This window comes from Lissotriton helveticus, chromosome 6 (assembly GCF_964261635.1).
Source record: "Lissotriton helveticus chromosome 6, aLisHel1.1, whole genome shotgun sequence".
Classification (NCBI taxonomy): Eukaryota; Metazoa; Chordata; class Amphibia; order Caudata; family Salamandridae; genus Lissotriton; species Lissotriton helveticus.
Genome location: NC_136067.1, coordinates 468934615 through 468958899, shown reverse-complemented (window position 1 = coordinate 468958899; position 24285 = coordinate 468934615). Strand labels below are relative to the sequence as shown.

At 44.7% G+C, this 24285-nt stretch overlaps 1 protein-coding gene across 1 annotated transcript in view; it reads left to right on the top strand.

The window, feature by feature from the left end:
• Positions 1-24285, top strand: part of CSMD1 (CUB and Sushi multiple domains 1) — a 4503734-nt gene that overhangs the window by 3676202 nt on the left and 803247 nt on the right. The window contains exons 45-46 of the mRNA XM_078647516.1: positions 8621-8701; positions 10888-11001. Coding sequence (XP_078503642.1) covers positions 8621-8701; positions 10888-11001 — 195 coding nt within the window. The remainder of the gene's footprint in view (positions 1-8620; positions 8702-10887; positions 11002-24285) is intronic.

The following is a 24285-nucleotide window of genomic DNA, read 5'->3' as shown; positions in this document are numbered from 1 at the left end:
CATTACATCTCCCTACAATTGAAGGATGTAAATGATGAATGTGCTGTAAATCTTGTTTGGTGTTAGGTAATGCAGGAGCCAAGTTATGACCAACCTTACTTTGAAGCGAACAGCACAGGTATGAGCGGTGAGATGGGGGAAATTCGACGGACGAGGGGATAGGTAAAATAAAATTTAAAACATCATAAAACTACTTACCCTGTGCTTGCCGCATCACCGCCTCGGCCATGCGGCAAGCGCAAGTTAAGTGGTATTATTTATTTATTTATCTATTTTTCTTATCCCATCTCTATCGGCTTCCCTAGGCCCCCCATCACTGTTCTCACCTGTGCCGGCCGCGCCTGACCTTATTCATAATCTTAATTCCCGGATAAGTCACTTGTCAACCCTTTGTTCATTGTTAAAGAATAACGCACCGTTAGCCAATATCAGACATTTTCTCTTATTCAACAGATATCCTGACACATTACTAAAATTGAGAGTCTTGTTCACCACTTTCAGAGCAACCTCAGGCAGAGATGTTTGTTTCTATGGCAATAGCGTCGGCGTAGACTGGTATCTTTGTACTAAAGCCATGTATTTCTATTGGCACAATTGTGTTAAATATTAATTAGTCATCTTATTAATGCACCTATATATCCTTTCTAAAAGCACTGTAATGTGCTGAGTTTTCACAGCTGTGGATGCACACACCGCAGTCTTTCGCATAAAAATATCATGTCCTATTTGATTTGTATCATAGGGTTGGTTAGTATAATGAACATCACAGTAATTACTTAGGTAAACTTTGACTTGAAACAGGAAACTGTAATCCAGTTTGATCTGTTTTTATAGTATTAAGTCTTCAGAACTATAGAATATTGTGCACTTAATCAAGCTTTACTGAACTAATGTCATGCATTTTTTTGTGTTGTGTTTTTAATTTTTACCCTGCCACACGATTCTCTTAAAAGTCTTGTATAATCTTTCAACTTTAAGCAGTTTAGATACACAGTCAGAAGAGGGCGTGCAATGGAAGCACAGTCAGAAGAGGGGCGCGCGGGAAAAATTCAGTCAGAAAATGGGAGTACTCAGGAAACAAATGGGCAGATTTACAAGTCCCTTGCGACACTTTTACGCTGCCGTTGCATCACTTTTGTGATGCAGCGGCGGCGTAAACAATGCGCCATGTTGTGACTTATTTACAACGTGACGCATCTAGGCAGATGCGTCACGTTGTAAAGCCATGCGCCACATAAAACCTGCGTCAGGTTTCATGTGGGCGTTCTGTTGCAGAGTGGGCGTTCCCTCGTAGGAAAGCCCCATAACACTGACGCAGTGAAATCTACAAGATTTCACTGAGTCAGTTTTACGACGCTGCTGTGTCAAATCCTTACGCCTGCTTGAAGCAGGCGTAAGGAGTGACGCACCACGTTATGTATGGGTGGCCCCTGTGCATTGCAGGAGTTCCGTCGTGCTTGCGACGCGACTCCAGCAATGGGCCACCTGTACGCCACAAGATGCGTCACGCATCTGCCCTTCCTTGCACCATGGTGCACCGCATTTTAAATGCTGAATGGTAAAGGGTGTCTACAAGGGATTTAGTTAATTCAATATTTCAGTTTATTTTTTAGCGGAAGTCATTGAGTATGTTGTCACCAATCTAACTCAAGCGTGTCCACAGGACATCTGCAATATATCAATATTAATCAGAAAAAGGAAAAGAACACACGGAAAATCCTAGTTATATGAAAATGTATAATATTTTATATTTCAGAAATCAATTCAAGGGGAAACAAACAAATGATTTGATCACCAGCAAAATGTCATGAACAGATGTATGAAAAAATCAGCAAATCAATTTATAACATACATCATCTCCTTTGATTGAAAAGGGCAACTCAAACCAACAACTGGAAGAAAGAAGCTCTTGAGAACATAAATGTCTTTAGGAGATGATGAAAAAGGTCGACGTTTCGGTCTTTGTTGCAGTTGTCCATAAGACCATCATCAGGACAGATAAATAATGCAGAGGAAGCCCCCTGTATAGATACAATATAAATCTATTATCAATCCATTCTACACATATTGACAAATAACACATCATATATACATCTTTAAACTAGAAAAAAACGTGTGTGTAACACCCAAATGGTGTTACCTGACATTTTAAAACAATATAGTATTAATCTTTTCAGACAGTAAACCATCAGTCTGTACAGATGTATAAGCTCATTTAAACATCTGACCTAGGGTAAGTAAATCACCATCACCCACTTTACCCAAGTCGAGAAAACTTACTTAAATGAATTGCGAGGGAAGACAAATTTATTCGGTTCAGGCCCTTATTGGTGATGAAACATGACTTGAGCAAATCTGTCAAAGTGTAAAGCAAAGAGTTGTAGTGACTAAGTAAAAAAGTGCCATCTGACATGTTAGATAAGTCAGCAAAACTCATACCTGCAAGTTTGTAGGCGGCAATGTTAAGCAATTCAAGCCGTCGGTCAAGCTACAATAGCAGATGCTGCTTGTAGGAAAGGGTCGTCCGTTTTACTGGGAACAAACTAGAAGTATCACTAAGGGGCATTTTTATACAAGTTTACAAAACCTACCAAAATTCATGAATCTAGTCCAATAATGGGCATACAATGCACCCTCAAAACTAGTCTGGTAGCACTATAACAATGGAACTACACTCAAATATTGTAAGAATCAAACTTCTATATAATCGAGTTTGATTATGGAGACCTAGAATCTATGGCATAGTACTACCCCACATTCCGGGGCGTCTAAGAGACAATCATCATACTAATATGATTCTCCGGGAAACCCTTAGGATGTGATCTCTTTGGGGATGAACATAATCATAGATAAAAAATAGCTGTTGTTAGTATTTCCTCAATTGCTATAGGTGCTTAATAACGTCATGCATACAAAACTCAAGCTAAGATGCTAAGAACATCCAGACTTTGTTAATGACAAAAGCGCCACATCTAAAAACGTCAAGGAGTCGCAAGTTAATTATCATTTCTATAGTTGTCTGTTCCTAAAAGGAAAACAGACACAGCAAACTGCGGGGGAAGAAGACCACCCATGTGATGCACTTCTAAAGTGAAACGTAACCCATATCTGAAACTAAGTAGACACCTTCGCTGGAGAACCCGCCCTCATCAGGTCTTCTCTGAAAGACCAAACCGCTTTTAGTCCAAAACTTACAGTTACGGTTCGAGCGTCACACCAACAGCACTCCGGCAGCGGGGAAAGTATCGGAGAATGTCTGCCGACTTGATCCCTGGTATTTAAATCCCTTGCTCCGGAAGTGATAACACAATAATCAAAACTAACGGCGGGCTGCTGCATTAGTTGTTAATCAAGACAGAGAAAGGACATCAATCGCAGCCGTCTCTGTTGGAGTGGTTGCGTATTAATCAAAACTAAAGATAGACAAATACATCAGTTGCTAGTTAATACAAAGAATGGACTGCAATGTCAGCCATCTCTTTTCAAGTGGAAACTACTTTGAATGTAGCTGGTGGAGGCCATCTTGACTAAACGATGTAGCCTAAAATCACCAACAATGTATATGTCGTGAAACTCTAACAATTACATGATGGTGGATAGCAGTCATTTGCGTAACATGTATGTCAATATTTTTAACGCCACCCGCTAGGCTATCAGTATGAATGGGAGACATGTAAGATGATCGTGATACTTAGCCCGTATAGAAACAACCATATTCAATTCCTGATTCCATCTAGAACAGAAGCTTTCATATATATACCTAATACATATCACCATATCCTAAAACATTTATCGAAAAAGTATAAAAACAACAAATTGTGCTAAATCAGAGTGAACGATCATGGACAACTATTACAGTTATTACAGAATTTCGAATGTAAGAGCTAACAGAAACAGATCTATGGTGACAATGTATAGCATCAGTATCATTAAGATCACTAAAAACATCATTTCAAAATAACATTATCTGCTCATACAAAGATCACTTCAGTTGATAGATAAAACGTATTACCCATTCATTAACTATTGACCCATTGCATTTTGACACCTCAGGAATGGAGTCAGACAGGTGAAACAATCAAGGATATCAATGTTATGGGCACTTATCATGGGGAGATCTAGCATTATATACCTCAGGAAACCAGATTATTTTTATGTCAAACAGGCCAATGTGTGCCACTCTGTTGAAGAATTAAGCCCATTCCTAACAGAGTCTGACCGACAGATCCAACGTTGTTCCTTGATCGTAAGAATTCGGTCAACATTGGGCTGTCGAATGGTTGGTTTCACAGTTTCAACCACCCACCACAGCATTTCCTTCTCAGTATGTTTCTTGAATTGAAAGTGTTCCACTAAGGGAGCATTTTGAGTGCAGCAACGTATTCTAGATTGGTGTTGAAGTATACGCTTCTTCACCGTCTGCATTGTTTTACCAAAATATTTCAAGCCGCACGGACATTGAATGCAGTAAACCACATTCGAAGTGTTACAGTTGGAGAAGCACTTCAGTGCGATGTTATTGCCATTTAGCTGAAAACTTTTTAGATTACTTGTAGTTTGGCACGCTACACAGTGGTTACATTTAGAGTGTCCCACATCTGGGCTGAGTTGTCGCATGTGTCAATTAAAGTGCTTTCCTGGTTCTTATAAGCATGGACCAGTCGGTCTCTGAGGTTGAACCCTCTATTAAAAGCGAACATGGACTTCTCAACAAGTTCAGGCACATTGGAAAGTAAAGATCAATGTTTGCCAACCAACTTCTTAATTGTGTTGGTGGCAGTGCTAAAGGTTGTAACACAGACAAGCTGTGATGTAGCTGTTTTACTCTTAACTTGAAGCAGCGCCTCACGGTCATTATACCATGCACGTTTAAGCGAGCATTTAAGTTGTTTGTTAGGGTACCCGCGGGCGTGTAGTTTGTCTTTCAGTTTTTTTGCTTCAGTGAAATAGTCCACCCGCCTTGAGCAGTTCCTCCGAAGGCGGAGGAACTGGCCAAAGGGGAGACCGTCCCTGAGCGCTTGCGGATAGTGACTGCTATATTTTAAATTGCAAAAAACACAGTTGATGGACAGAATGTAGAACAATGTCATACATTCACCCCAGTACAAGGATCTGGGCCTAAATCCATCATGTTTTTGAACTCCACACCACCCTGGGTTAGACACTGGCTATATGCAAATCAGCTCTGACCCTGTGCCTCATGGGAACAGTCCAGTCCGAACTACCAAGCCATGTCTTTCCCAGGCCGGAATCAAGCATCCAAGGACCGGTTTCTGGCTATCAGCCTTCATTCAGCCTGGATAGCTTGACTCCAGTGGTGTGGAGAGCCTGGGACTCACGTCTGAGCAAACCCAGCCCACTCGGGGTGAAAATTGCAAAAAACACAGTTGATGGACAGAATGTAGAGCAATGTCATACATTCACCCCAGTACAAGGATCTGGGCCTAAATCCATCGTTTTTTTTAACTCCACACCACCCTGGGTTAGACACTGGCTATATGCAAATCAGCTCTGACCCTGTGCCTCATGGGAACAGTCCAGTCCGAACTACCAAGCCATGTCTTTCCCAGACCGGAATCAAGCATCCAAGGACCGGTTTCTGGCTGTCAGCCTTCATTCAGCCTGGATAGCTTGACTCCAGTGGTGTGGAGAGCCTGGGACTCACGTCTGAGCAAACCCAGCCCACTTGGGGTGAAAATTGCAAAAAACACAGTTGATGGACAGAATGTAGAACAATGTCATAAATTCACCCCAGTACAAGGATCTGGGCCTAAATCCATCATTTTTTTGAACTCCACACCACCCTGCGTTAGACACTGGCTATATGCAAATCAGCTCTGCCCCTGTGCCTCATGGGAACACTCCAGTCCGAACTACCAAGCCATGTCTTTCCCAGACCGGAATCAAGCATCCAAGGACCGGTTTCTGGCTATCAGCCTTCATTCAGCCTGGATAGCTTGACTCCAGTGGTGTGGAGAGCCTGGGACTCACATCTGAGCAAACCCAGCCCACTCGGGGTGAAAATTGCAAAAAACACAGTTGATGGACAGAATGTAGAACAATGTCATACATTCACCCCAGTACAAGGATCTGGGCCTAAATCCATCGTTTTTTTGAACTCCACACCACCCTGGGTTAGACACTGGCTATATGCAAATCAGCTCTGACCCAGTGCCTCATGGGAACAGTCCAGTCCGAACTACCAATCCATGTCTTTCCCAGACTGGAATCAAGCATCCAAGGACCGGTTTCTGGCTATCAGCCTTCATTCAGCCTGGATAGCTTGACTCCAGTGGTGTGGAGAGCCTGGGACTCACGTCTGAGCAAACCCAGCCAACTCGGGGTGAAAATTGCAAAAAACACAGTTGATGGACAGAATGTAGAACAATGCCATACATTCACCCCAGTACAGGGATCTGGGCCTAAATCCATTGTTTGTTTGAACTCCACACCACCCTGGGTTGGACACTGGCTATATGCAAATCAGCTCTGACCCTGTGCCTCATGGGAACAGTCCAGTCCGAACTACCAAGCCATGTCTTTCCCAGACCGGAATCAAGCATCCAAGGACCGGTTTCTGGCTATCAGCCTTCATTCAGCCTGGATAGCTTGACTCCAGTGGTGTGGAGAGCCTGGGACTCACGTCTGAGCAAACCCAGCCCACTCGGGGTGAAAATTGCAAAAAACACAGTTGATGGACAGAATGTAGAACAATGTCATACATTCACCCCAGTACAAGGATCTGGGCCTAAATCCATCGTTTTTTTGAACTCCACACCACCCTGGGTTAGACACTGGCTATATGCAAATCAGCTCTGACCCTGTGCCTCATGGGAACAGTCCAGTCCGAACTACCAAGCCATGTCTTTCCCAGACCGGAATCAAGCATCCAAGGACCAGTTTCTGGCTATCAGCCTTCATTCAGCCTGGATAGCTTGACTCCAGTGGTGTGGAGAGCCTGGGACTCACGTCTGAGCAAACCCAGCCCACTCGGGGTGAAAATTGCAAAAAACACAGTTGATGGACAGAATGTATAACAATGTCATACATTCACCCCAGTACAAGGATCTGGGCCTAAATCCATCGTTTTTTTGAACTCCACACCACCCTGGGTTAGACACTGGCTATATGCAAATCAGCTCTGACCCTGTGCCTCATGGGAACAGTCCAGTCCGAACTACCAAGCCATGTCTTTCCCAGACCGGAATCAAGCATCCAAGGACCGGACTGGACTGTTCCCATGAGGCACAGGGTCAGAGCTGTGGTCGAATAAAAAAATCCGCATACTGGGCAAGAGGCTTCAGAATGGAATTACAACCCAAGACTATAGGTCTGCTGGGCGGACATGAAAGACTCTTATGAACTTTCGGTAGAATATATATCACCGGTACTGTTGGCGATCTGTTGATAAGAAAAGAGCTTCTTTTTCGCTGAGCCATCCACCATCTAGGCCGGATTTGCTAAGCTCAAGGATCCGTTTCTCCAGTTTAGATGTTGGATTATTTGGTAACTTCTGGTAGTGTGTTTCGACTGCAAGTTGTTGATGCAGTGCAAGGTTATAGGCTGTCTCATCCCACAGAACAATGCCTCCCCCTTTATCAGCTGGTTTAATTACTGTTTCAGGTAGTGACTGGAGATGGATTAGTGCAAGGTGTTGTTCTTTGGTGAGGTTGTGTCTGATGTGTATGAGTTTAAAAAAAAAAATCAATTTCCACAATCACTGCATTTTCAAAAGTTATTATCTGCTTCGATACCATATTGTTCAATGGAAAGAAGGTTGAACTGTGATGTAACCCAGTTGTGTCGCATTTTGATGTTAAAGGTTTATTGGCAAAGAAGTTCTTCAGTCTAACTGCCCTAAAAAATGTATACAGTTCTAACTTTGTTTGAAAAAGATCGCTTCTGTTGGTCGGAACAAATGAAAGTCCCTCAGAGAGAACAGAGATTTCAATTTGAGATAATGGATGTTTTGATAAATTAAAAATGGGAATAGTTGTAGAGTCTTCTACCATTCGTAGTACTGGTTGCGAGTACGACGAAACCCCGGCGTGTAATGATTCCGGGACCATCCTGTAAATGCGGCGCATCTGTGGTGGCGCAAGGAGGGAATTGGGTGACGCATCAGTTCTGGCGCATTCCTGCTGATTTGCAGAGAAGCGCCAGAACTTGTAAATATGCCCCAAAGTGTGCAGGGAGGCTAGCTCAGGAAGTACAATCAGAAAAGCGGTATGCCCCGGAAGCACAGTGGCGAGACGCACACTCAGAAAGGTCAAGAACATGCACAGAAGTGAATCGCATATCTTCATAATCCTAAATGATTATTGATATTTCCTTTGAAAATGTATGCCTTATGTGTGTGGGTTGTCAACATTAATCTGTCCAAAGAAACAAAACAAAAAACTCCATGCAAAGAACAAGTTGTGGATCTTTTTTCTTTGTTTCTTTCCTTGGTGTGACGATCTAAATGAAACTTACATATGGTAATGCGTGTGGACCTATTGCCTTCCATAAATTATAAGACAGACGTAGTGTCCACCAGTTAGGAAATGTTATGTAGCACGTTTTTAAAGTAATAACCTAAAACACTGTAACATTTTTCCAACGTTTCAATGTTTTTCAGCATATCAGCTTAAGAAGTGTCAGCCTCCAGCGACTGTTCCGCACGCTGACATAGTTGCAGATGATGACGACTTTGAAATAGGTAATGTATTTGTGTGTAATTCTCATTAACAATTATTTTGTTTATTATGTTGAACACTTTTCTCTACGTCTAATTAGAGCAGTAAATGACCGGGCCCGGAAAGTTAGTGAGGTGAGTGTTTAACAAAGGACACATTAAGTGGCACATTTACTATTCCCTCGGCGACATTGAAAAGGATAGTGGCCATAGCTCTGGCCCAAAAAGGAACGGCTTCAAAGGAGGCCCAGGGGAAGCAAGCTACGGGTTGCTAGGATTTATCAGAGCACTTGAAAGGCCCTTCGAACTAGAGTCCATTCATACTGCGGCAGACGTGCTTTTCAGACTGACACTGTGCGGGATGCATATCAATTGAAGCTTGTGAGAACCTCCACGGCATCCAGCAGAAAATGGATTCCTCTCCGCCGACTCGTGTCGCTGATGACTTATGAGCCACTAAAAAGCTATTCTGGAGCAAGGGATGTGCTTTTATGGGGAGAAATATAACAAGGGGTAACCTTTGTGAAATGTTATGCGGATAGCTTTCAAATACTGTACTTCAAAATCCGTTTTATACTCTGGTAAATGTGCCCCTGTGCATGAAATCCTCAATGATCAGACCGGAGATCCCTCAGGTTCCCTTTTGTTTTTGAAACTAAACTAATTAAATTGCCCGGTATGTTGCAGACGTAACAAATACGCCATGTTAAGTTTCAGGCGTTCAGATAGTGCCACCTTCTGCCCTAATTGCATGGATTAGAGAAATCCACACACTGTGGAGGTGAAATTCGCAGAGTTTATTGAGGGGCACTGATAGAGTCACGCTCAGTGCCATATAGGACGGGCTTTTTAGGCATATTATGCATGTAATTCTAAATGTTGATATGAGCTACACAAATTGACACGCTTTTCGACTTTCCCTACAGAGACTTTGAAAGGCATTGTGCGGAAAATTCAATGCTCAGTGGAGCGTCATTAATCAGTGCTACAGCAGGCATGGGGGCTTGAGCAATAAACATATTGGTACTTTTATTTCCGGTCAAATGTATGCAAGGGATGCTTCCAAATTGAAAAGCATATAACAGATTCATACAGCGAGCACACTTCAAACAGGAATATCATGAAATGCTAATTCACACATTCTAGTGGATTTCTTCCAGTAATTATTGCTGAATTACACTATAGATATATGCTACAGTCCATCAACTGGACTGTCAAAGCAATGCATAATGCTTGATGGGCTTCTAACAAATTTGAAGAGAAGTCATATGCACAGCGAGATCCATCATGATTAAATCCATAGAAGTGCCTCTAACATGAAAAATGCATCTGGATTGCTAAACAGATTTATTGGCATTCAAGCGCATTTGACAAAAGCGTTTGGAAAAAACAATGCTTCACTTTGGTGCAAACAGAAAAATGTAGCCTAAACTCAGCCGATCAAAGGAGTCATTTAGGGCCAGATGTAGGTAAATTCAATTTAGCGAGTCCTAAATAGCGATTTTTACCGAATCGCTATTAAGGACTCGCTACATTGAATGTAGGTAGGAAACGCTACAATATTAGCGATTCCTTAAAATTCCTTAATAACGAATCACAAAATGAGATTCGTTAATAAGGAACACCTACCCATTCATTGCTATGGGCTAGGAGGCCCATAGGAATGAATGGGAAGATATTCACTATTTGCGATTCGGTATTACGGAATCACAAATAGCAGGAGCTATTTCAAGGGTGCCAGTGTGTCAAAAGAAGACCCTGTTGCACCCCTGAAATGTGCATGTGTGCACATGTGGGGCACAGGCATGAATGTGTGCCACATGGCACTTTAAAACAAGCAAAAAAGTGCTTTTTTACAGGAAATCGATAATAACCACCAACTTGAAGTTGGTGGTAATTAGCGATTCCTTAGGCCTAAAGTGCACTTTCTTTTGTGCTACCTACATTGCATTTAAGGAATCGCAATTTGCGATTCCTTAAATGCCAGACCAAAACAAGGAATCGCACATTTTGCGATTCCTTATTTTGCTACTAGGGTTAAACTCACCTACTCATAAACACACAAATCTCAGCCAAATACTGATCACAAACGCTAGCGATCGGTATTTGCCACCTACATCTGGCCCTAAAAGAGGTGAAACAATGAGAGACAAAAACAACGATTTGCTAATCGACACACATATTTTAAATGTATTTCTTTTATTTTCCAGGGGACTTTGTGAAATACCAGTGCCATCCTGGCTTCACGTTAGTTGGATCTGAAGTCATGACCTGTCGACTCAGTACACAACTGCAGTTTGAGGGCTCCCCACCGCGTTGTGAAGGTTGGTTTTGCTGTTTTTGCCATGTAGTTTACCAAATCTGGATTATTTATTTTAACACTATAGGTTCATGCATTCAGGTGCTTACATTTGTGCAGTTTTAACCCAACATGGGCCCAGTGGCCCTGTTCGTTGGTATCAATTACAGAAGTTTCTAGGTTCTTATTTATGCTTTTGGCATGTACTTATTTTAAATCCTGAACATCTTTCTACTGAGAGGTAGTACAGGGTTTGTTTACATAAATCAGGAGCATCGAGAGAAGTTACTATTGAGATGAAAGAGCATAAACATCTACACAGTCAGTCTTTATGGAGGTCATGATGTACGTTTTACAAGTTTTCTCGGCAGGGAAAGATACACGTGGACATAAACCTCTGGAGTACTGGCGGTAGGAGAGATTGCTTGAGGACAACTTTGAAGATCCTTAGTAAGGAGGGAAATCTCAGGTCAGGTAGAGAGTGAAGCTGTAGAGAGTGAAAGTTCCGAATGCAGATTCTAACAGGAGGCTGTGGGGGTAGCCAGGTAGGATAAGCGAGGATTTAAACACCAGTGAACAAAATTGAATATGGGCATTTTGGTACTGGAAGGTGAGGCATCATGTACACTGTCTTGGGGGTGGTGCATGTTGGGGGAGGTGCATGTTGCAATACAGTATTTGGCGATTTTTGGATCAAAAGTGCAGTAAGGCGAGATAGTAGTACATGTATGGGAGAATACTGGGATACAGTTGCACAATTGTATTATGATTGACATACAGGAGATGGGCGTACGTGACTAAATATGTATTAGATGAACAAGATATAAGGGAGAATGTAAGAGGGCAGAAGCTTTTCAATAAACTGTGGTAAACAGCGCAGAATGTGCACTTTCTCTCTGAAATCATCCCCATTAATTTTCATGCCATGAAGTTAAGAAGGAATTTAGGGTTGGAGGGAGTAATTAGGGAAAGAAAATGTTAAAGTGAATTAGGCTGATGAGTTGTGAATGTGGAAGGAGGCAGGGATATTTTCATAACTAGAGTCTTCGCAGAAGATAGTATGATAATGTGCCATTAGACATTATTATGGGTGGATACACATGATAGACAACATTACTGGTTTCTGGAGAGAATTTTAAGTGCCTGTTAAATTATTTGAAGTTATTTCCCCAATGTTAGTAGCAGAAATACAGATGGAGTGTGGGATACATTTTGAATGCAGTGGGGGGAGGGGGAGTCTGCATATCTGTTGTTATTCGGAAAGATAAATGTGGATGCAGATCCTCATGAGTTAAATAGCTGTTATGATCCACTTTTGTGAATCACTTTTGCCAGGCATTTGAAGGTGTATGAAGTATGGGAATCGTTGATGGTAAATTCTACAATGCATTAAAGGAGATGAAAGATTCAACAGAATGAATATTAACAAAAAATAACGTGGGTTTCAAACTGGTGAGGTTTTTTCTGAGGATCTGAAGGATATGCATCTTTGGAATGTTACTGTGTTGTGATGGCCACATGCATAAATAGTAATGTGAGGCGAGCACTTTACAAGTTGGAAGAGGGCTGTACATAACAACAGCCGCGGCCGGCAGTGGGAGGAAATGCAGGGCGGTGATGTGGGGAGGGGCAGGGTGGGGGTAGTAATGTATGGATTACGGAGTTTTACAGGTAAGTAAACATTTAAATAAATAAAACAAATTTTGTTGCGAAATTTATTTTATTTATTTAAATGTCTACTTACCTGTAAAACTCCGTAATCCATACATTACTACCCCCCACCCTGCCCCACCGCCTCCCCACGTCATCGCCCTGCATTTCCTCCCACTGCCGGCCATGGCTGCATAACAATATTGTATTTATTGGAGACCAGGTTGTAGTGTTTCTATCCTGCATATAAAAGACGGTGTTGAGGTTGATTTTACAAAGCACTATGGTAATGTTTAGTGGGACATGTTGTTAGGTCAAGTTCTGGATCTTTAAGATACATGTAAGTGCAACTTAGGGGAGATAAGTTAATAAAAAATGGATTGACGGACTCATTAGGCACCCATGCACAGTATGGGTTCATGTATGTTTGTGGCATTTGTTTAGCACAAATCCAGGTGGACAGCAGCAAGTCACCAATGAGATTCAAAGCAGAAGAAGCAGTCAACAAGTATTAGGTGAACCTTCAGGGTTCAGACAGCAAATTAGTAATGTGTCTATCTAGTGTTATTGTGCTCCCTACAAAAATATGTCCACAGCTCTTTACTAAAGCAGAGCAAGGTTATGGCAGTCTTGATCGCTATGGGGATAGATGCAAAGATGGAAAAGGCCTGTTACCTAGATTATTGTTTTGTGCACTTCTTCTTCTCCATTCTACTGGTGTCCTGGCTGCAAGTTTGCCAAGAAATGCTTGAGATAGTGAGGTTATAAACTAGAAATGTAGTATGCTGGTCATGATGCCTTTGTAGATCATGTAGCTAGTTTTGAAAATGATACAGGCAGGAAAGGGAGTCAGTGACGTTCAATTGGTGACTGGGTGATATGGTCATGTTTCTTCATATCATTGAGAAGGTATTCTCTGCCATGTAGAATATAAATCACATGAGAATGGGAGAAAAAAGGGGGGCGACCACACCAAAATTACTTGAAATATAAGTTCTTATTTGTAAGTAGTTATATCAGCACTACAGTACAGCGTGAACGACACAAAACAAGACTCAAAAATAAGTATGTGTTCAAGGTTACCGTGGAAAATTATATACAAAAATGTGCTTGATTTTGAATGGTTCTGTAGACCACAATAACGGCAAGGTATACGCTGGCTTGTCAACAGCGTTTCGACCTGTTCAATTTTAGGTAATCATCAGGACAATGGTTACAGTTTTTCAAATAGTGCTGCACAGGATGAAAGAACAATGGGAAAAATAATAAGGCCCTGGATACAAGGAAATGAGGAACAGAAAAGAAAAGGAGAAAAAAAACAGCTACCTATCATTGTAGTAGGAATAAATCCAACGGACGAGTGAAAGCACGTAGAAAGTGTGGCGATGGAGAAGGTCCTATAGGGACCACAGGGGGGAAAAAGGGGAAAAGGCCAGCGTGAGATTGCCCAATAATGTGCCTGAAGGAAGCTGTGATGGGACAGATCTGAGATTGCAACTATGGGATTACCTGTGTGATGGGAAAGGTTCACAGCGCGAAAAAGGTGAAACAAGGTCTGTGGGAATCAGACCAAGTGTCGCCAGGTCAGCGTTCCTTGATAGGAACTGTTGTATGGGAAGTGTCAACAATGACTTCGGTCCGTGTAAATCAGTCCTAATTGAGAGGCCACTACCCTACACTAGCACTCACTACACCTTTTGTTATTGGTCCTGAAGAAGCGCTATGGATCTCCTCCTGAGACAACGAACTGCTCGAAACATGTTGACCTTCAACATGTCAATATGGTTATAATACTTGTCTAGCTACCGAGGACCATTACCACCCTCAAGCTGCACAATCTTTTGTTTTTTTTATTGATGACAGAGGGGCTATTTCCAGTTATATTTACTAGTCACTCCTCCAGACATCTTTAACTTCACACAAGGACACCTCTGCCACTCAGACCTGCACACACCCTTACAGCTTTTTTCCTCAAAAGATCCAATAAAGGGACCCTTCGGGGGACCCATAGGGCATTGTAGCGCCGGTCAGACGAGGAGCATTGCACAATGATGAAGCATTACATCTTTCAGGGTGTGTGAGGGCACCAAAACAAGGGCACACTGTCCCCAGGGACCATATTTTGAGGACATCTTTACCTTCCCACCTCCTACTCTACTTCTCTCCCAGAGGAACTGTAACTCCCACAAGCTACGATTATAATGACTAGTAAACAGCTTTTCTCTAATAAAGCAACCCCTTGTTGGGGCAAAACAGAGGTTGTATTAATAGGCAACCATAGTAGGCCACAGCTACCTTCAAGTGCAAATAATGACAGAGGAGAACTGATAGAAGGGAGGTATATTCCGAAGACTAATTGTCCAAAAGAAAACCTTATACCCCAAGCTGTACAGACATTCTAGCCACCTAGGTAACAATACATCCTCAGAGGCCATAAACACAACAAATGACATATTACTGATAAATGTCCCTAAAATTGCAAAAGATGAATGTGAATCTCATGATTCACATGGCAATAAAGTGATCCACTGGTTGAAACATGTGAAAGGTGCAGATCCATCTGTAGGGAAGATATTCTAAAGGCGACACGCTTCAGTGTTGAACAGAGCCACTTTGACAGCATAGGGCTGAAACTGAAGACTAATGATCTGGCTGAAGGGCTAAAGATACTGGAGTTGAGTTTTAGGCCGGCTATTAAGTCCCAAATAAAACTTACGTTGAATATCCCAAACATGCAAGAAAATAGTATAAGGCCTGTACGCCACAACTTGCCAGTACTTGCCCAACAGTCACATAACTCAGATGAGTTCTCTAACCTGCACACACCCTCTCTGAGATCGATTGACTTTATCTAGGTTTGACGGCTCCAACAAGCAACAAAACACAGCTTAAGAATGATATAACAGTGTTAGACCTGGCATCATTTGTGTGAGTCTCCCTTCCATTTTGTCGTATTGCCTTCTCTGTTTTTGATATGTTTTTGAGGTTATATGCTTTGGGCACTGTGCCACTGCTATTCAGTGCCACAGTGCACGTGCTCCCTATGTTAAATTGATGTACTAATTGGTGGTTCCATGAATGGGTTATTTGATTTACTTTTCAGACCCTAGTACAGTGCACCATGTGTGCCCAGGGCTTGTAAATCAAGTAAATGGGGGTGGGGTTGCACACTACTCACACACCGGCGGTGTCGCCCCTAAGGACTCTGGTCAATGTAGTAAAGTGTTCGCGATGCATCATCTTTTGATCTTCTGCTATCTTCGCTGTCTTCGCCATAAATCAAATGCTGCTGGTGGGCTTGCAGCACTGGTTGTGCCACCCACAGAAGCAGCTTGTAAAGTGTGTCTCAGGCCTGCCATTGCAAGGCCTGTGTGCAGTCTGTGACTGCCATGTTGATTTGGCAAGTGCACCCACTTGCCAGTTCCTAAGCCTTCTCTTTGCTTCATATCAGACACCCCTATGGTAGGCCCAAGGGCAGGGTGCACTGTAAGTGTAAGGTAGGACATGCCCTGGTGGGTGTAGCATGTCCTATTAGTGAATTACAGCCATTTTCATTTTTCACTATTGCAAGGCTACCTGTTCTCCATAGGCCAGAATGGGCAGTTGGATTATTACATCTTATAATCCTAACTGACTCAGGGAACATGGTAGAAATTAGAATTTAGTATGCCTGAACTCAGAATGTAAAAATACATCTTTTAGTAAAGTTGGTTTTAATATTCTGTGTTTGAAAATACCAGTTTTAGAAAGTAGGTATTTTCTTGACTAACTGTCCAGGCCTGCCTCTGCTAGGTTGTGTATTCCTTGTCTGGAGTTTGTGAGTGACAGGGCTGGGGATTCCAGGAGACAGGCTGGGGCAGACCAGTGGTGAATAGAGAGATCTGCATCTAGATGGGAGAGAGGAGTTGCACCTGGGACCTGAACAGGGCTGGGCCTTCCCTCTACAATGCTGGCTCCACCTCCTGTGGTGTATCAGATGTCTCTGCCCTGCACTGTGAAAGGAGAGGAGGAAACCTGTCAAAAAAGTGCTCCAGAGCTGTGCCTTTCCTCCCCTGTGCTGGCTCCACCTCCTGTGGGGCAACTGATGTCACTGCCCTGCACTGTGAAAGGAAGGAAAGAAAACAAAGTGCCCAGGAACTGGTTTGGACTAGGCAGAGGCCTCTCTGCCTTCAGAGAACAAAGGATGTTGGGGTATAAATATTGGGACCCAGTCCCAAGAACTTTAGATCACTTCTGGAACAATAAACCTTTTGCCAAGGATAAGAACCAAGGAAGCTGCAAGAGTTTGACTGCTCCTCTGCCAGTGTGCTGTTTGCTGGGTTGGCCTGCAGTAGTTTCTTCATTGCCAAGGAAAGGAGAAGGACTTTCATCATCTACAGAATATTCTTCTAGAGCTTGAACTGTGCTTGCCTCCTGCTGAAGTCTCAGGGACAAAAGACTTCACTACCAGCTCCCCCTGCAAATTTCCTTGCTGGGAATTCTATCCACAGACATTTGCGTGTTGCTGGGAGCTGGAAGCGCAATGCATCGAGAGGAAGCGTGTCGCCGCCGCAGCTGAGATCGCTGCACCGCCGGAGAAGCGTGCCTTCGCCGCATCTCCCGGGAAGCGTGTCTTCATCAAAGCTGCCTGCTGTCGCATCACCGGAGAAGCGTGCCGCCATCGAGAGAGTCGCCATTGCATCACCAGAGAAGAGTGTCACAGGGCCTGTCGCGGCTCCAGAGTACAGAGTCGTCGCAAGGCTGCCAGGGCGTCTGTGCATCATCATCGCATCGTCGCCTCAAGGGCGCCACCTTCTCGCCTTGCATGCGGATCGTTGCATCGCATCAAGGCGCCATCATGCATATCGCAACGGGCCGCAAGCCGAGAATCTACCCACCAACCCAGCACCGGTAAGGATAACAATGCATCTCCTACTCTGCGCAAGCATTGAGGCACGACGCATTTCCCCCGGATCACGGAACCAACGCATCTCTACTTTGTCGAGAACTGTGTTGCATTTATCATCAACTTGAACTAAGCAACTTTTATCATCTTTAAGTCAACTTTAAGTATAGTATTGTGGATTTTTGTCGTTTGTGGTCTTGTGTTCAGTCTATATAAAGAATACTTATTTTTATAACACCTGTGTTGTGTCCATCTGTAGTGTTTTCACTGTATTACCGTGTATATTCACAAATGCTTAACACACTGCCTCTGAGATAAGCCTGTCTGCTCGTGCCAAGCCACCAAGGGTGTGAGCAGGGGTTATTTAGGAGTGTAATCCCCTTATCCTGACTTAGAAGTAAGGGGCGCTATTTGGACAAAGGTGAATCCCATTGCCACCTAGAGGCCCCCAGATATAACACACGGAAATTTTAGGACTGGAGCCATTCCTTAATTCAAAAGATAGGGGCAAAAGAGGGAGGACCATCAGTGATTCAAAGTCTGTTGCAACAGTACCTCAGAATCATGCTACAAATCTATATAGAGCGAGGAACATGGTCATTAAGAATGACTCACTTAGGCTACCAACAGGACACTTAGCTGGGGTCAGAACTAAACTTTATGACCCTGTGGGAAATTTATTGATTGTCACTATATTTTCTTATTCCAGGAGACTAGGGCGGTCGATACAGTTTTTAGAAGTGGTCATTTAACATTTTATGTTGATGCAATAATGTCCTCGTCAGTAAAAGCTTCTTGTCGCCTTTTAGGCTGGCTGATGTTGGATTAACCTCTTAAGTGCTGCCGTCGGCCGTTGGACGTCACGAGCACTACCTTCGTAGTGCTGAGCGCGTCCAACGGCCGACGCGGCCCCGCCCGTTTTGCTCAACCTTAAAAACAAAAGTAGACCAGATTATAGGAACTATTGATGCACTATGCAGACTAGGAGCTCTGGATCAAGCTGCATCCAAGACAACTGTGGTGGCAGTACCGTTGGAAGATATGATTGTTGAGTATGGTCGTAGAGTAGTTAATGATAACACCAGATCAGATTCCCCCCCACCCCCACATCCAACCTTTAGAAGAGGATCTATAACCAGCAACATTGATTACATATTGCTGGACCATGCACTATGGCCATCTTTAGTGGACTGGCGATTGTACCAAGACTGGATATTGACCATCAGGCGTTGAGTGCAAAATTTAAGATACCTATGTTTAGGAGTTCAAACCTGACACTCTTGACTTTTTTCAGCCCAATTCAGACAGTAAATAATAGGCAAAACATCAAGTTGGTGAAAATTGTATCAAACCCCAACATCCAGAAACAAATATATGAAATACTTTTAAAAGATTTTCTAAACTGGACACAACGTATATGGCAAACTTTGATTTTGTTACTGCACAAAATGTTACCTTGCTTGTATAGTAGACGCAGTAGGCATGCAAGAACTGCCTACTAGTTGCCATAAAAAGGGTACCAAACAAGAAATAGCTCTTGCAAAAGAAAATTACAAGATTACTGTTAGAAATGGGATTTCTGGTTGGCTAAGGCTTGCGCCAAAGCCAGGCTGAAACCACCACTCTAGTCAGGGCAAGGGAGTTACACGCCAAAGATAACCCCTGCTCACCCCCTTGGTAGCTTGGCACGAGCAGTCAGGCTTATCCCGGAGGCAATGTGTAAAGCATTTGCGCACGCACGCAGCAACAACATCCCAGGCACACTACAAAAGGAACTCCACACAAGGTTATATAAAAATAGCCTTTGTATTCTCATAACACATTAGAATAGTAAACACATAACATACACTGTGCCAACTGGCATGGGCAATATTCACAAGGGATTATTTACAAATTACAGGGCCACGTGGGCCACTGTCAGGATCAGCACATAGCAGAATAAATATGGATCATAAATATACAACCAGTAACCACTGGTAATCACTGTACTCCCAACCTCACCAGCATAAACTCATTATGCAATCTCCTCGCTAGTCTAAACACATTAGGCCCTACCTCCTAAGTATAACTCACATTAGGGGCGTACCTCACATAGTGAAACATAATCTCACTAGCATAACCACAAGAAATGCAAAATAACCTCATAGGCATAAACCATTTGTAGAGGTATCAAACAGGGTGCGTAAAACATACTAAATGCATTACATTTCCTAGCAACACATTGCATGAGCACATCAATCACATTAGGGCCTTGCGCCCTATACATCTATCAGTCCCCCTGGCCAACTGGCCATCTCCAAGAAGGGGCTCAAATACCCTGTGTCCAGAATGTCAGGGCGCGCTGCCAAGGCAGCGAAAGTCAAGGGTGCACCATCTGCACAAACCTACACGTTGCAGCTACCCACTACTTGCTGGGCAGCTGAGAACCTTCACATGGGGCCTAAATGATTCAGCTGGCACTAAGTGCTGCGCAGCTGGAGGAAGGCCTGGCACCTCTGTGCCACCTCTGGTCCTCTCACAAATTGCGCCTCACGGGGGGAGCCATCTGGCTCTGAAATAGTGGCGCCAAACTGTGGAGCCACCTGGCTCTTCAAGATAAACATGTTGAGCGTTGGAGCCCTCTGGCTCTGAAACCAACTATGCCCCATGAGCCCACTGGCTCCTTAAATAATCAAAGGTGCCCCCAAATGTTGGAGCCGCGCATAGGCTCTGGAAATATAAATGCCCATCGGGGCAGCGGCCACAACTGCGGCACCGCTGTGAAACCTCGGCATCAGGCTGGGCCACTAACTAAAATGCCCCCGGGCTCCTCTGGCCCCCTAAGTAACACTCGCCACGTTGGAGCGGCCCACTGTACAACCAGGGCCGCTCTGACTCTGTGTCCCACGGCTACTTCACTACTCAAGACTCGTTGCCCCATGGAGCCCCACTCACCGGTTCTGGTCAGAAGGCTCCTCCGTCGCGTGGCCTCCTCTCACCGGAACTCCTTTCCAGGCGGCAGCAGTGCTTCGCTTGGCGGTGGAAGCGGGCGGGGCTCTCTCACTCCTGAGAGCCTTGTGGGGATCCGCTGCACCTCGCTACACCCAGGAACTCCTCCAGATGCCGCACGGCTCCCTCCGCTCACGGGAGCCCTGCCGACCAGCCGCCATTCTCCTTGCCTCCCTCCTCGAGAGACCAACCCGGCTCCCAGCTTCCCCGGGACTTCCCTCAGGCCTCGCGAGGCCACACCCATGTCCCAACGAGGGTGCCTGACTTCCGGGTCACATTTGCAGCGGCTCAGCAACGTTTGGAAAGCGGTTCGGGGTGCGGCGGTGAGATGCGGGGTGGGCACCCACTGTAATTTAAATAAAAACTCAGGCAAAGTCACAGGGTCGGCCCCTGCACAGGAAAATATACAAATAAGGCCCAAGTCGTGGGGTGGGCACCCGCACACCATCAAGGCCATCTCGGGGGAATCCCTCACAAAGGGGGCTGCAGCATCGCGCTGTGCAGCCCCCGCTCCTCCTCTGCTGGGCCATCAAGAGGCAGCGCTTCCAGCAGCGCTAGAGGAAGCCAAAGTCCTGAGGCAGGGAACAAAGCACAAAGTCCCCAAACAAGGACATACAGCCAAAAAGGTTCCAGGGCACAGCTGGGCCCAGGGAGGCAGCCCTCCTGGCAAGTCCTCCTTGGCCCCAGCAGCAACATGCCCTGCAGCAATCAGGATCCCAAAAGTAGAACAGCCCCTATATTTATATGACATTTTCCTTTGTCTACAAGGTGCAGGCAATGGGAGAACCAGCTGTAACTGGTTATGGGGAGCTCCTGAGCAGTTTGTTTTGCTCAGCCCCTCTCTCCCTTTCACTGGACAGGCTAGGGACATCAGACGCACCACAGGGGGTGGAGCCAGCATGGTGGAGGGAAGGCACAGCCCTATTCAGGTCCCAGGTGCAACTCCTCCCTCCCATCTACATGCAGATCTCCCCATTCACCACCGGGCACACCCATCCTGGCTCCTGGAACCAAGCACACCAGCCAGCACCTGTCACTCACAAGCCAGACAGGCAATTCACATCACACTGCACACAGACATGCCACTTCTAAAAGTGGCACTTCTCCACCAGTCACAATAAATCTGCACACACCATTGCACAGCATTTATCCTCTCGAGTTTGCACATACCAAACTCCCCCTTGCACTCCCCACCTATCAGGAACTATCATGGACACATATATCCCAATGCATTCCTATGGGAGGGCAGGCCACTCTCGCCACACATACACAGAGAGCGCACACACTTTATACTGGACCACAGTGAAAAAGTGCGCAGAGGCCTAAAATCACCAACAACAGGTTACAGAAACTGGCTTGGAGAATGCAAAAAGTTTTGGGGTGAACCTGCCAAAAGGGCCAGGTCCAACAATTACCTTGAACAAAGCTAAAAGAAGCTGGGAACCGGAACAGTGGTTAGAGCTCACACTCGACAATAAAAATCCAAAGAGTTTTTTGAAACTAGTGGCAGCTGAAATGCAGGCAATTGATAACAAATTTGGAGGTGGTAGTTCAACCAGGCAAGTAGGTTGGTCACTTTGCGGCTCTTTATTGTATGGCGGACTGTTGGAGATGGCCCTTTTTTCAGGGTCATCCCCAAACTTTTTGCTTCTTCCTCCCTTGTTTTTCCTAACCTGTGGTTGTTGGCAATAGGACTCTGGGCACTTTACCACTGCTGATCAGTGCTAAAGTGCATATGCTCTCTGTGTAAATTGATATTGTAATTGGTTATCCATGATTGGCATATTTGTATCACCAAGAAGTCCCTAGTAAAGTGCACTGAGTGTGCCAGGGCTGGTGATTCAAATGCTACTAGTGGGCCTGCAGCACTGATTGTACGACCCACATGAGTAGCCCTAAAATGGTGTCTCAGGCCTGCCACCTGTGTGCAGTTGCTAACTGCCATGCTGACCTAACCAGTACCCACACTGGCCAGGCCTAACCCTTCCCTTTCTGTACACATTGGAAACCCCTATGGAAGGCCCCAGGTACCCCCCTGGGCAGGGCTATCTTGCCCATAGGTTATAATGGGGAATGCTGTGTATAATGCTTATCTGCATGCCTTCCCATAGGAGCAAGATAGTAAATTAAAGTCTGGTATCCCTGAACTCAGAATTTAATAACACATCTTTTAGGAAGGATGTTTTTTAAATACTGTGTTTGAAAACAGCACTTTAGAAAGTGGCTGCTTTCTTGTCTGACCTTTCTGTGTACCTTGGTCTGTTTGTGAATTAACTGTCTGGTTTGTGAGTGACAGGGCTGGGGGATTCCAGGAGACAGAATGAGTCCGCCCAGTGGTGAATAGAGAGATCTGCATTTAGAAGGGAGGGAGGAGTTGCACCTGGGACCTGAATAGGACTGGGCCTGCCCCCCACAGTGCTGGCTCCACCCCCTGTGGTGTGTCTGATGTCTCTGCATTGCACTGTGAAGGGAGAGAAGAAATCATGTCAACAAAGTGCTCCAGGGCTGTGCTTTCCCTCCACAATGCTGGATCCAACTCTTGTGGGGCATCTCATGTTTCTGCTCTGCACTGTGAATGGAAAGAAGGAGTCATTTAAACAGAGTGCTCCACAACTGGTTTGGACCGGGCTCAGAGCCCTCCTGCACAAAGGGAACAAAGAATTTTAGGGGTATAAGTACAGGACCCCAGACTACAGAAAATTAGATCATCCTGGAATCAAGAAGGAACCTCTGCCAATGAGAAAGCCGGAAGACTGAAGAAGGAAGACTGTCCTGCTGTTGGTTTGCTGGACTGACCTGCAGTTGCTTTGCTGCCAAGGAGAGGGGAAGGAGTTTGCTCTGTGCTGCGTCCCCTTGCTTGAAGGAACCTCTAAGGTCCTGAAGAAGAGCTGGCTCCCTGTTAAGAAGTCCCAGAAACAAAAGGACGTCACCCCCCAGCTTCCCTGAACTCTACTGAGAGAGTTCTGTCCTTCCTAGAGTGCTTGGGCCAGTTGTGGTGCCTCTGAAAGTTGTACCAGTGTTGGGAAGCTGGAAACCAAGGTTTTAAAGACTTTCAGCAATTTTTAACGCTTCGCTCGCTTGCGGAGCGCATCCCCATCAGTGCGAGGAAATTCCCGCCGCCGCGAATGCTGAGATCGTCGCAACGCCTGTTGCCACTGTCAGAGTCGTTGCATCCTTCGCTTGCGGGATGCACCAGTCCGGTGCGGGATGATTACCATAGCTGCGAGTATCATCTCAATGCCTGTCTTCACTGGGTGAGATCGTCGCACTGCTTGCTTGCGGAAAGCATCACGTCGCTGCGAGAGTCGTCGCAGAGCCATCGCATCGAGGGGCCACGAGAGGAGAAGATCGCCGCTGAGCCGCACATCATCGCTGCACCGGAGATCACCGCCACTCCGAAGATCGTCGCATCGTACCTTTTACGAGTCGCTTCCACCAAAACCTGTGCACCGGAATTTACGCAAGGTATCGCATCCCTCCCCATAGAGACCGGAGTTATCGCAACACGCCCGCTGAGTTCAGCGGGGTTGTCGCATTGCCTCGTCTCAGGAGTGATGCATTGCTTGCTTTTCCCTGCTACAGCTTTCACTTGGAACTTTTGTCACATCTAAAGGTATTGTTGGCTCAAACGTGACAAAACTGTGGATTATTTTAACTTAACCTTAAGAACTCTTGTGAAACCATATTCTTGAACTGTGTATGTTGGATTTTTGTTGTTTTGGTCTTGTGTAGTTCAGATTAAAATACCTTTATTTTTCTAAACTGTTGTGGAGTCAGTTTGTGGTG